This window comes from Oncorhynchus mykiss, chromosome 3 (assembly GCF_013265735.2).
Source record: "Oncorhynchus mykiss isolate Arlee chromosome 3, USDA_OmykA_1.1, whole genome shotgun sequence".
Classification (NCBI taxonomy): Eukaryota; Metazoa; Chordata; class Actinopteri; order Salmoniformes; family Salmonidae; genus Oncorhynchus; species Oncorhynchus mykiss.
The window spans coordinates 6550399-6565258 of NC_048567.1; the positions used below are offsets into that span (position 1 = coordinate 6550399).

Sequence of the window (14860 nt, forward strand, 5' to 3'; positions counted from 1 at the left end):
TAATTTCTAGAGTGGACTTCAATATCTTCAACACTTTCTCAATCTCCTGGTTAGTCATCTTAATATCTATTCAAACACTATATCCCTGTCCTATCTAATCTAAAGAAACTCTAGGCGATACAACTAGGTACTATAACCCCCAATAGGATCTATAAATCTTTCATTCAAACTTGATGCCAACGTTTCACGAACTTGACACCCAATGTACTACATACGCTTGGCGACCATCCAATGTAACACAGGTCCCGTATTTATTATCGGCCTGTTAATTTTATCCGTAGCTCATTCAATCGATGCAGCGCGCCCACTTACATCCCAGTGTACTACATTCAAATTTTACATATAGTAAAATGACATTCACTCCGGTAAATTCTCAAAATTACCACACACACACTAGTACACACATACACTGTTACATTGCGATTCCCCCCACACTCATACCAATAAATTCTTAAACCTACCAACATCCACACAACTGAGTATGCGTTATACAAACCGACCAATTTAGTACATTGCATTCACTTGTTATATCGTAAGAGTGATCCATCAGTTCAAAATTGCATTCACCACAGCATATATGTCACATTAAATTATTATTGTCAATTGTAACATTCATATAATTTTGGTAACTTACATCAAACAGGTGTCTCACAAAATTAATTTGGATAACGCCAATATGCAGAACTTTAGTTATTACAATAGGTGTCTGCTTACCTTTTTTAGTTGACCGGTCAGGATTTGTGAGGCACACCGTCCGACGACAGTACTGGCCAATCAGCCGGACAATCTCCAGCGAAGTCCTTCAACCAGATCACGTCGGGGTCACCAAATTGTTAGGGTTGCGTCAATTCGAATCTGGTATCAGAACAAGTTATGACACTGAGTCACCGATTGTATACTATGTATTTTTATTAGCTAAGCAATAAATGGTAAATGCAATTTTCGTATATACAGGTTCGCTGTAACACCACGCAGGGTAGAACAGAAAACTGGCCAACACCCTAACAGTATCTTCTTTAATACTCTGACAGAAGTAGTTCCTGCTTCCGAGCTGGCCTGTCAGAGTAGAGACTGGGCGTGGTTTAAACTCACTCAGCCTATTGTTGGCGCACAGGCTGGTCCCAGTCCCCGGGCGCTCCAGTTGATAGATGTAACTGTTGCTGTGTAGAATATCTATACACTCATACCCTAGATACCGTTATCACACATCTGGTACCTGTTATTGCTAAGTTTGAGTTCTAACAAAAGACAGTTTGTTTGCTACACTACGTTCTGTATGTGTCCCCCACATTCATGATAACTGCCTATACCCAAGGTTAGCCATAGCCTTTCCGCTAATGTTACTTCTAACACACAAAGACACACTCATGACAGGCCATGCATATTTTCAACCCTCACACCTCTGTAACATTAATTTGAAACTTTACACAGTGCTGCACAGGGTGGGAGCTCTATACAGCAGAAAGTTCTAAATGTGACAACAAACTGAGAGTATTACCCTGCAAAAATAATTATCTGCTGTACTACTACTGTAAGCGACATTGCCAAACAACCTGGGGATACGATTCCACGTTTGCCGATTCTGTCCTGGGCCGCCCATCATGATTAAAAAAGGGCTGAAACTAGAGACCGGAGTAGCAGAGGTCATGTAAATCAGCGATGCATGTTGAAAGAATAACAACGTTAACTAGACCTTTTCCTTAAGTACACTTAGCATCAGGTAGCTCGGTCACGAATATCAGAATAGCAATCAAATTAATCGTTTACCTTTGATAATCTTCGGATGTTTTCACTCACGAGACTCCCAGTTACACAACAAATGTTCCGTTTGTTCCATAAAGATGATTTTATATCCAAAATACCTCCGTTTGTTTGTCGCGTTATGTTCAGAAATCCACAGGAAAGAGCGGTCACGACAATGCAGATGAAAATTCCAAATAGTTTCCATTATGTCCACAGAAACATGTCAAACGTTTTTTATAATCAATCCTCAGGTTGTTTTTAAAATATATAATCGATAATATATCAACCGCAAATGTTTTTCACAGTAGGAGAGGGGAAAACAATGGCTGTCCAAATTCTGTTGCGCAAGCAAAACTCATGTGACCACTTGACGCGATGTTATCGTTCTGGCTCATTTTTCAAAATAAAAGCCTGAAACTATGGCTGAAGACTGTTGACACCTTGAGGAAGCGATAGGAAAAGGAATCTGGTTCACGTCCCTTTAAATGGAGCAAAAGGAGGCTATGGAACATGTAGTTTTCAAAATAGAAGCCACTTTCTGCTTTGGTTTTCCTCAGGGTTTCACCTGCAATATCAGTTCTGTTATACTCACAGACAATATTTTGACAGTTTTGGAAACTTTAGAGTGTTTTCTATCAAATACTACTAATAATATGCATATATTAGCAACTGAGACCCGAGGAGCTGGCCGTTTACAATGGGCACCTTTTCATCCAAGCTACTCAATACTGCCCCTGCAGCAATATGAAGTTAATGCAACCGCTGTGTCAGATTTTTTTTTTTACTTTACGGAAAAAGCATACCATGCAATAATCTGAGATGGCGCTCAGAGGTACACAATATTTCTCCCCCATGTTGGGGTCAAAAGAAATACGAAATTACATCATAAATATTATATTACCTTTGATAATCTTTCATCAGAATGCAGTGCCAGGAATCCTAGTTCTGCAATAAATTGTTGTTTTGTTCGATAATGTCCACTACTAGTGTCCATGTGAACTCGGACAAAAACTTCACAAAGTTATATTCCAGGTCGAATAAGCTGGTCAAACTAAGTAGAGAATCAATCTTCAGGATGTTATTATCATTAATATCCAATAACGTTCCAACCGGAGCATTAATTTTTGTCTAGAGAGTAATGGAACGCATGACGATATCATGAGAAATGCGCCTGACCAGGAACTGGCATTCTGCCAGACCACTGACTCAAATGGCTGCCATCCGGTCCCACATCACACTAGAGGCTTCATTCCACGTTCTACTGACTGTTGACATCTAGTGGAAGGCATAGGGAGTGTGAACAGATCCATATCTTACTGGGATGTGAATAGGCAATGAGTTGAAAATCAACCAGCCCCAGAATTTCCACTTCCTGTTTGGACGTTTGCCTGCCATATGAGTTCTGTTCTACTCACAGACATAATTCAAACAGTTTTAGAAACTTCAGAGTGTTTTCTATCCAATAGTAATAATAATATGCATATATTAGCATCTGGGACAGAGTATGTCCCAGGAGGCAGTTCACTATGGGCATGCAATTCATCCAAAGTGAAAATGCTGCCCCCTATCCCTAAAAAGTTAACTTCCTGTTAATCCAAACGCATTGCCAGATTTCAAAAAGGCTTTACGGCGAAAGCATACCATGTGATTATCTGAGGACAGGACAATATTTTTTCAACCAGCACAGGCTTCACAAAATTGCAAATAGCGATTAAATAAATCACTTACCTTTGAAGATCTTCCTCTGTTTGCAGTCCCAAGGGTCCCAGCTATAAAATGAATGTTTGTTGTTCGATAAAGTTCTTCTCTATCTCCAAAAAAGTAAGTTTAGTTGGCACCATTTATTTCAGTAATCCACTCCTCCAACACGCATACAAAGGAATCCAAAAGCTACCTGTAAATGTTGTTCATACAAGTCAAACAATGTTCTATTCAACCCTCAGGTACCCTAATATGTAAATAAAGGATCATATTTCAGACGGAAAGAACGGTGTTCAATAGGAAAGGAAAATAACGAAGAGCGCGCTGTCGTTCAAGAGCGCCAAAAACCTACTTTTCCAGTTGAGCTCCCTTGGGAAAAACTACTATTACTTGTTCGTTTTTAAACAAACAAGCCTGAACCCTTGTTTAAAGACTGTTGACATCTAGTGGAATCCATAGGTACTTCAATCTGGGAGGAATTTTTATATACAGACCCATAGACTTGCATTGGAAAGACCTGTTACCTCAAAAAAAATATTTCTGGATGGATCATCCTTGAGTTTTCGCCTGCCATATCAATTCTGTTATACTCACAGACATTTTTCGTAACAGTTTAGAAACACCAAAGTGTTTTCAATCACATTCTACCAATTATTTGCATTTCCTAGCTTCTGGGCCTGAGTAACAGGCAGTTTACTTTGGGCACGTCATTCAGGCAGAAATTCAGAATACTGCCCCCTAGGCTTAAGAAGTTTTAATACTTTCTCAGAAGTAGCTATTATTTACTATACTGAACAAAAAAATATACGCAACAAGCAACAATTGAAAAGTTTTTACTGAGTTACAGTTAATATAAGGAAAAGTTCTAATTAATTTTGTAATTCTTTCAACATGCATCGCTGGTTTAGATGACCTCTGCTACTCCTGTCTCAGCCCTTTTTTAATCATGATGGGCAGCCCAGGACAGAATCGGCAAACATCCTCAGTTTCTTTGGCAACGTCTTTTAAAGTAGTAGTACAGCAGAGAATTATTTTTGTAGGCGATATTGTCAGTTTGTTGTCACATTTAGATCTTTCTGCTGAAAAGAGAGAGAGAAATGGGAACTCCCACCCTGTGCAGCACTGTGTAAAGATTCAGATGAATGTCACAGAGGGTAGAGTCAAATTCTAGGCCCCAGTGAGAATTGGTTTACAAGACCAGTGCTCTAACCACTGAGCTATAGAGCCATACAACAGTATTGGAAGAATAGGCACGCTATAAAGAACACACCCGTCAGAGAGTAAAAAAAGAGACACACCTAAGTAACCAAGCATGCAGGTTACTCAGTCTGGCTCCTACAGTAAAAGCAGAATCCTTGTCATCCTTTGTTATACATTTAATGACAAACTCTACCAAGTCAATGTGACCCTTAGGCAGGTCTGGTCTGGTGGTCCACATTCTTCAGAATTCTCCTTTAATATCTCCTCTCCTCATTTCCATGTCTCCTCTCCTTCATGACCATTTATTTGTTATTTTTAGGGGTAGATCAGCTTTAATATTGCAGATAGAGTGTGGGTTCTTTCAATGTAATTGTCTGCATCATTTCCAATCCTCCATACTTTTTTTTTTTTACAAACATTCTATTGTATTATTTTCCCTTAACCCTACAACCCCTGCCCTAATTGGAGTAAATTAATGGACATCAATACTTAGGCTTCTACTTCTATCTTATACATACTATAAACATATTACGGACACAGTATATTTGACATTAGTCATATATTTTTTTACATGTTTAGTCCCACCCTTCAGCTACCCTCAACCCCTCCCACCAATCTCTGAAAACCATCCTGTTTACTTTTTGTTAGCTGCACATGAGACATAACTCCACAAGTGGTCTTTGTGATATCATTCAACAATTGTTATACAATTTGTAAAAAATAAAATAAAAATCCCTAATAATGTTTTTTTTTTTTTTAAACCAATTAGTATATTTGACTTTAGGCATAATATTTGTTGAAATAGGCCGATTTCTTCATTCTTTTCTGGTAGATTAAACTGAAATTGCAACCAGTGTTCTATGGCTTGTTTAGAAACAGTGATATTCTGGAGATGATTACATTTTCAAATATCCGAAAGTGAGAGGTTGCAATATCAATAAAGGGGAAAAGTCTATTCTTGTTCATGGGGTGAGTCATTGTAACTAATCTGCTGTAAAACTAGTTTGGATTTAAATACAACTTTTATCTTACAGTTAATATAAGGAAAAGGTCTAGTTAACGTTGTTATTCTTTCAACATGCATCGCTGGTTTACGTGACCTCTGCTACTCCTGTCTCTAGTTTCAGCCCTTTTTTAATCATGATGTGCGGCCCAGGACAGAATCGGCAAACGTGGAATCGTATCCTCAGGTTGTTTGGCAATGTCGCTTACAGGAGTAGTACATCAGATAACTGTTTTTGCAGGGTGATACTCTCAGTTTGTTTTCAAATCAAATCAAATCAAATTTATTTATATAGCCCTTCGTACATCAGCTGATATCTCAAAGTGCTGTACAGAAAAACCCAGCCTAAAACCCCAAACAGCAAGCAATGCAGGTGTAGAAGCACGATGGCTAGGAAAAACTCCCTAGAAAGGCCAAAACCTAGGAAGAAACCTAGAGAGGAACCAGGCTATGTGGGGTGGCCAGTCCTCTTCTGGCTGTGCCGGGTGGAGATTATAACAGAACATGGCCAAGATGTTCAAATGTTCATAAATGACCAGCATGGTCGAATAATAATAAGGCAGAACAGTTGAAACTGGAGCAGCAGCACGACCAGGTGGACTGGGGACAGCAAGGAGTCATCATGTCAGGTAGTCCTGGGGCATGGTCCTAGGGCTCAGGTCCTCCGAGAGAGAGAAAGAAAGAGAGAATTAGAGAGAGCACATGTGGGGTGGCCAGTCCTCTTCTGGCTGTGCCGGGTGGAGATTATAACAGAACATGGCCAAGATGTTCAAATGTTCATAAATGACCAGCATGGTCGAATAATAATAAGGCAGAACAGTTGAAACTGGAGCAGCAGCACGGCCAGGTGGACTGGGGAGAGCAAGGAGTCATCATGTCAGGTAGTCCTGGGGCATGGTCCTAGGGCTCAGGTCCTCCGAGAGAGAGAAAGAAAGAGAGAAGGAGAGAATTAGAGAACGCACACTTAGATTCCCACAGGACACCGAATAGGACAGGATAAGTACTCCAGATATAACAAACTGACCCTAGCCCCCCGACACATAAACTACTGCAGCATAAATACTGGAGGCTGAGACAGGAGGGGTCAGGAGACACTGTGGCCCCATCCGAGGACACCCCCGGACAGGGCCAAACAGGAAGGATATAACCCCACCCACTTTGCCAAAGCACAGCCCCCACACCACTAGAGGGATATCTTCAACCACCAACTCACCATCCTGAGACAAGGCTGAGTATAGCTAGCCCACAAAGATCTCCGCCATGGCACAACCCAAGGGGGGGTGCCAACCCAGACAGGATCACCACATCAGTGAATCAACCCACTCAGGTGACGCACCCCTCCCAGGGACCGCATGAGAGAGCCCCAGTAAGCCAGTGACTCAGCCCCTGTAATAGGGTTAGAGGCAGAGAATCCCAGTGGAAAGAGGTGAACCGGCCAGGCAGAGACAGCAAGGGCGGTTCGTTGCTCCAGAGCCTTTCCGTTCACCTTCCCACTCCTGGGCCAGACTACACTCAATCATATGACCCACTGAAGAGATGAGTCTTCAGTAAAGACTTAAAGGTTGAGACCGAGTTTGCGTCTCTGACATGGGTAGGCAGACCGTTCCATAAAAATGGAGCTCTATAGGAGAAAGCCCTGCCTCCAGCTGTTTGCTTAGAAATTCTAGGGACAATTAGGAGGCCTGCGTCTTGTGACTGTAGCGTACGTGTAGGTATGTACGGCAGGACCAAATCAGAGAGATAGGTAGGAGCAAGCCCATGTAATGCTTTGTAGGTTAGCAGTAAAACCTTGAAATCAGCCCTTGCTTTGACAGGAAGCCAGTGTAGGGAGGCTAGCCCTGGAGTAATATGATCAATTTTTTTGGTTCTAGTCAGGATTCTAGCAGCCGTATTTAGCACTAACTGAAGTTTATTTAGTGCTTTATCCGGTTAGCCGGAAAGTAGAGCATTGCAGTAGTCTAACCTAGAAGTGACAAAAGCATGGATTAATTTTTCTGCATCATTTTTGGACAGAAAGTTTCTGATTTTTGCAATGTTACGTAGATGGAAAAAAGCTGTCCTTGAAATGGTCTTGATATGTTCTTCAAAAGAGAGATCAGGGTCCAGAGTAACGCCGAGGTCCTTCACAGTTTTATTTGAGACGACTGTACAACCATTAAGATTAATTGTCAGATTCAACAGAAGATCTCTTTGTTTCTTGAGACCTAGAACAAGCATCTCTGTTTTGTCCGAATTTAAAAGTAGAACGTTTGCAGCCATCCACTTCCTTATGTCTGAAACACATGCTTCTAGCAAGGGCAATTTTGGGGCTTCACCATGTTTCATTGAAATGTACAGCTGTGTGTCATCCGCATAGCAGTGAAAGTTAACATTATGTTTTCGAATAACATCCCCAAGAGGTAAAATGTATAGTGAAAACAATAGTGGTCCTAAAACGGAACCTTGAGGAACACCGAAATGTACAGTTGATTTGTCAGAGGACAAACCATTCACAGAGACAAACTGATATCTTTCCGACAGATAAGATCTAAACCAGGCCAGAACTTGTCCGTGTAGACCAATTTGCGTTTCCAATCTCTCCAAAAGAATGTGGTGATCGATGGTTTCAAAAGCAGCACTAAGGTCTAGGAGCACGAGGACAGATGCAGAGCCTCGGTCCGATGCCATTAAAAAGTAATTTACCACCTTCACAAGTGCAGTCTCAGTGCTATGATGGTGTCTAAAACCAGACTGAAGCATTTCGTATACATTGTTTGTCTTCAGGAAGGCAGTGAGTTGCTGCGCAACAGCCTTTTCTAAAATTTTTGAGAGGAATGGAAGATTCGATATAGGCCGATAGTTTTTTATATTTTCTGGGTCAAGGTTTGGCTTTTTCAAGAGAGGCTTTATTACTGCCACTTTTAGTGAGTTTGGTACATATCCGGTGGATAGAGAGCCGTTTATTATGTTCAACATAGGAGGGCCAAGCACAGGAAGCAGCTCTTTCACATTTAGAACTTTCTGCTGTATTGAGCTCCCACCCTGTGCAGCACTGTGTAAAGTTTCAAATTAATGTCATAGAGGGTAGAGTCAAAATCAAGGCCCCAGTGAGAATTGAACTCACGACCCCTGGTTCTCACGACTCACGACCCTCTAACCACTGAGCTATAGAGCCATACAACTGTATGAGAAGAATAAGAACGCTATAAAGAACACACCCGTCAGAGAGTTAAAAAAAGAGACACACCTAAGTAACCAAGCATGCAGGTTACTCAGTCTGGCTCCTACAGTAAAAGCAGAATCCTTGTCATCCTTTGTTATACATTTAATGACAAACCTTCCCAGGTCAATGGGACCCACAGGCAGGTCTGGTCTGGTGGTCCACATTCTTCAGAATTCTCCTTTAATAGTCTCCTCTTCTCATTTCCATGTCTCCTCTCCTTCATGACCATTTATTTGTTATTTTTAGGGGTAGATCAGCTTTAATATTGCAGATAGAGTGTGGGTTCTTTCAATATAATTGTCTGCATCATTTCCAATCCTCCATACTTTTTTTTTTTACAAACATTCTATTGTATTATTTTCCCTTAACCCTACAACCCCTGCCCTAATTGGAGTAAATTAATGGACATCAATACTTAGGCTTCTACTTCTATCTTATACATACTATAAACATATTACGGACACAGTATATTTGACATTAGTCATATATTTTTTTACATGTTTAGTCCCACCCTTCAGCTACCCTCAACCCCTCCCACCAATCTCTGAAAACCATCCTGTTTACTTTTTGTTAGCTGCACGTGAGACATAACTCCACAAGTGGTCTTTGTGATATCATTCAACAATTGTTATACAATTTGTAAAAAATAAAATAAAAATCCCCTAATAATGTTTATTTTTTTAAAAAAATTATCAATTAGTATATTTGACTTTAGGCATAATATTTGTTGAAATATGCCGATTTCTTAATCTTTTCTGGTAGATTAAACTGAAATTGTAACCAGTGTTCTATGGCTAGTTTAAAAACAGTGATGTTCTGGAGATGATTTCATTTTCAAATATACGGAAGGGATTTCTAGCTTATACATTTCTAGCTTATACATACTTTAAACATATTACGGAAACAGTATATTTGACATTAGTCATATATTTGTATTTATTTTACGTCCCACCCTTCAGCTACCATCAACCCCTCCCACCAATCTCTGAAAACCATCCAACTTTATAATGGTACACTTACCATAGTTCAGTTGTATTCCAGAAAGGTTAGAGAAATGATCTAGATTGTCTATGAGGCTGTGCAGGGATCCAAATGGTGGTTTAAAAAGAAAGCATGAGTCCTCAGCGTACAATGACAATGACACCTTTGTTTTTAAGCCCTGGATTTCTATCAAACCCTTGAATGAGTAGGTGTGTCCAAACTTTGACTGGTACTGTATTACTAATGTTTTTAATGTCATTGTGTGAAGAAAAAGGAAATTTTACACACTGTGGACACTAGTGTTGAGTGATTAACGAAATGTCTGTTATTTTTCGTTTTTAAAAAACTAATTGATGTCAAGTAGATTAAATTATTTCAATTCCATTTCGTTCTGTTTTTTTGGGCCGTCACTACCATCATGGGACTTGTATTCATTGTTTTATTATGTGTTATTACAACATTCAACCCATGTAATGCATAATGCATTTCATGTTTAAAATAATAATCTAAATCGTAATCGAGAAACGTGATGTATTAATAATCGAACTTAAACCGAACCGACTTCAAAAAGCAGTAATTGCTCAGTGCTAGTGGACAGTATAGTTTTTAGTAGCAAGTAGGAATTACATCTCTGGTTAAATGGCGTATTTCATCAGTATTGTTTCAGATCAAAAATGTTTGGGCGAGTTATTATGGTTAATTAAAAACAAATACAGACTATCTTCATAAAGCAGTCAACCTTTCAACATGTGTTACACTTGCGGTGGTCAGACAACCACTTCAGTGAGTCGCCTGGAGATGGCGGTCAAACCCCACAAATGATTCTGCTAGGCGCCTGTTGGGGCAGCGTCTGGTGTCGGAATAGTTAACGTGGGGCCGCCCTGGCTTCAGTGACTTTCTTTATTTTTTAAGAAAAAAAAAGAACCGACGGAGCAGCAGGAGGGGTGGGATGCAGAACTGAACAGGACATACTGAAGGAGAAAATAGAGGGAACGCTAATGCTACAAAATATGGAGTCTTGCCCGATGTACATGTGTGTGGTTTACAATACATTGATGTAGCCTGCCAATATTTTATATTTATTTGAACTATTTTTTTTTGTGTGACATCTGCAATGACGAGGGTCGGGGTTTTGAGCAGGACCGCAGCGATTGTGCTCTGTCTTTTGGGATGCAATGTGTGGAAAGCGGTAACCAAAACCCTGCAAGATGACAACGCTCTAAAAGGTAGGTAGCTGATACAAATGGTTCACTTTATTCAAAGTACTTGTGAGATGTTATGCCCAATATGTTCGTCTTGCTAGATAGCTACTTGTATAGCTAGCGATAACTTGGCGTTGGTGGCTTATGTGCTAACTTCAGATAGTTATCTAGCTACGTTAGTTAGCTTTTCAATTGGCTAGTTATATAACGTTCATTTGGCTGTCCTTTTCAGCCACAAAACTCTATACATACGTTATCTCTCTGTGGTTGTTCATGTTTAATTTAGCCAATGTATTATATCATTTGAATGGTTTGAAGTGCTTTTGTGTCTCACAACGTGTCCTCAACTGAAACAAAAACACCTCACCATCTTACCTAGCTAGATAGCTAGACCTAACTGATATTGCATGTTGTTGGCAAGAGGCTAGCTAACATTAGCTAGTTAGCTAACGTTAGTTGATGCTCAGTTCTTCTGCAGCCTCTCAATTGTAATGGATAATTTTGGTGCAAGCCTTAGCTAAAACATGTTTTACTTGTCCTTATTCAGATGAAGTGGAAACGTAATTTGAGCATGTTTTTTTGATGCAATGTATCATTGTGTAATGGATTGTTTTCAGACCAGCAGGATTCCACGAGAGAGATAACGTTCATGCATTTTGTGTATGAATTTGACCACGTATGCAGGATATTCCTCCAGACATGATTATAAGCTAGATGCTGCAGATGTGAGTGGGAGGAGGAATCTCACACACCACCATCTCTCATAAATAAGTGAAAGGCAGTATATGACAGGTGGCTTTTGCTTCACTGCCTCTTCCTTCACAGCCTCCTGCTGAGATGGAGCTGAATTGGGGGCAGTGCTGGAAATGGTTTAGGCTGGGCCCAGCGAACCTATTTGTATCATTCTGTGGTTTTATTCATTGTTACAGACATGAGTGAAATGGCAACACACTCTAAAGTGTAGTTAGAATCGCTGCAGATGTATTTCATGCAGCCACTCCAAAGCGTTGCTTTTTTAAAGAGAAGAGTGCTTCCAAGACTAGCTGTATCGGTTTCTCTCATGTACTCACTCACTTATTCTCACACACACTCTACTTTGCTTGGAGAACTGTGCGGCTCTGTGTTTTGCTGCTTCAGTTTTCATTCTAATTTTGTTTGTTAATCATATTGCTGTGACTGTGTGCGTGTAGTTGTGTGAGGCCCTAACCAAACAGTAATTTATTAGACTAATTTGTGTGTACTTGTCTGTCTGTAACTAAATATTAAGTGTCCCCAACTATCACGAGATGTCAACACATGACGTAGGTGCCTATTAAGTTCTGTAGAGAAAATTATTGATACCTTCTGAGCATCTCAACTCAGTATTTTGATTGACCCCCCCACCCCTCTGTTTTTCTCTCTCCTCTCTTCTCTGTCTAACCTTCAGACCCTCCCTGGGGCTCTTGTTGATACTGAGGGCTTCGTCTCTTCTCTCCTCACACATAGTTAGCAACATGGATGCAGACAGACACATAATTATAGATCCAACTCTCATTACTGCAACCCATAATACACTACAGCTGGGAACAGACTCACTGCAGCCAGGGCTAGAGGACAGGGTGCCAGGAAGACCAAATCATGTTGAAGTGTGTGTTTGTTTGTGTGTGTGCCTATGCATATGACACACTGCAATGCAGCACTCTGCTTATCCTCGGGGCTTGTGCACAGAGACTACTATAAACGTGCTTTATACACACATGCACTAGCACAACACCCGTATTGGTTGAGGGATTGCTGCAACAGTTTTCCACCAGATCTATAATTTTGTAATACATATGTGTTTCTTTCAGAACGAAATCAATGACCTAATTAGTGGATTAAGAGGGATTAATGAATGAAGAAAGCACTAGGCAAAACACTGAATAAGTACCATGTCTGTTCTATACCTTCAATTTTTATTTTGTTATTTTTTTTATTTCTGTCACAAAATAGAGAATATAGCCTAGCTATCATCGTAACAGTAGCTATATTATTTGGAAATTCTGTACATATTTCATTGTTTTTTTAATTAAAAATAAATAAATTAAGGGGTGGATCAGCTTAATATTGGGAAGATTGTTGCTTCCATCAATGTAATTGTCTGCATCATTTTTCAATCCCCCATATATTTTTTGTGTAAATATATACAGTGGGGAGAACAAGTATTTGATACACTGCCGAATTTGCAGGTTTTCCTACTTACAAAGCATGTAGAGGTCTGTAATTTTTATCATAGGTACACTTCAACTGTGAGAGACTGAATCTAAAACAAAAATCCAGAAAATCACATTGTATGATTTTTAAGTAATTCATTTGCATTTTATTGCATGACATAAGTATTTGATACATCAGAAAAGCAGAACTTAATATTTGGTACAGAAACCTTTGTTTGTAATTACAGAGATCATATGTTTCCTGTAGTTCTTGACCAGGTTTGCACACACCGCATTTTGGCCCACTCCTCCATACAGACCTTCTCCAGATCCTTCAGGTTTCGGGGCTGTCGCTGGGCAATACGGACTTTCAGCTCCCTCCAAAGATTTTCTATTGGGTTCAGGTCTGGAGACTGGCTTAGGCCACTCCAGGACCCTGAGATGCTTCTTCTTCTTCACACTCCTTAGTTGCCCTGGCTGTGTGTTTCGGGTCGTTGTCATGCTGGAAGACCCAGCCACAACCCATCTTCAATGCTCTTACTGAGGGAAGGAGGTTGTTGGCCAAGATCTCACGATAGTTGCCTTCTCACCAAGCTGCTTGCCTATTGTCCTGTAGCCCATCCCAGCCTTTTGCAGGTCTACAATTTTATTCCTGATGTCCTTACACAGCTCTCTGGTCTTGGCCATTGTGGAGAGGTTGGAGTCTGTTTTATTGAGTGTGTGGACAGGTGTCTTTTATACAGGTAATGAGTGGAGAGCAAGAGGGCTTATTAAAGGGACGGAATTCTTACTGGTTGGTAGGTGATCAAATACACTGCTCAAAAAAATAAAGGGAACACTAAAATAAAACATCCTAGAGCTGAATGAATGAAATATTCTTATTAAATACTTTTTAAGGTCTGGATTTGGAGTCACACTCAAAATTAAAGTGGAAAACCACACTACAGGCTGATCCAACTTTGATGTAATGTCATTAAAACAAGTCAAAATGAGGCTCAGTAGTGTGTGTGGCCTCCACGTGCTTGTATGACCTCCCTACAACGCCTGGGCATGCTCCTGATGAGGTGGCGGATGGTCTCCTGAGGGATCTCCTCCCAGACCTGGACTAAAGCATCCGCCAACTCCTGGACAGTCTGTTGGTGGATGGAGCGAGACATGATGTCCCAGATGTGCTCAATTGGATTCAGGTCTGGGGAACGGGCGGGCCAGTCCATAGCATCAATGCCTTCCTCTTGCAGGAACTGCTGACACTCCAGCACATGAGGTCTAGCATTGACTTGCATTAGGAGGAACCCAGGGACAACCGCACCAGCATATGGTCTCACAAGGGGTCTGAGGATCTCATCTCGGTACCTAATGGCAGTCAGGCTACCTCTGGCGAGCACATGGAGGGCTGTGCGGCCCCCCAAAGAAATGCCACCCCACACCATGACTGACCCACCGCCAAACCGGTCATGCTGGAGGATGTTGCAGGCAGCAGAACGTTCTCCACGGCGTCTCCAGACTCTGTCACGTCTGTCACATGTGCTCAGTGTGAACCTGCTTTCATCTGTGAAGAGCACAGGGCGCCAGTGGCGAATTTGCCAATCTTGGTGTTCTCTGGCAAATGCCAAACGTCCTGCACGGTGTTGGGCTGTAAGCACAACCCCCACCTGTG

At 40.8% G+C, this 14860-nt stretch overlaps 1 protein-coding gene across 2 annotated transcripts in view; it reads left to right on the forward strand.

Annotated features, from left to right (window-relative positions):
• The first annotated feature begins 10590 nt into the window (after positions 1-10590).
• LOC110520771 (protein FAM171A1) overlaps positions 10591-14860 on the forward strand; it is a 46021-nt gene continuing 41751 nt past the window's right edge. Inside the window, exon 1 of one of the 2 annotated variants that reach the window (XM_036967159.1) lies at positions 10591-11056. In XM_036967159.1, coding sequence (XP_036823054.1) covers positions 10945-11056 — 112 coding nt within the window. In that variant the 5' untranslated portion in view covers positions 10591-10944. The remainder of the gene's footprint in view (positions 11057-14860) is intronic. The other variant, XM_036967158.1, reaches the window with a different exon arrangement.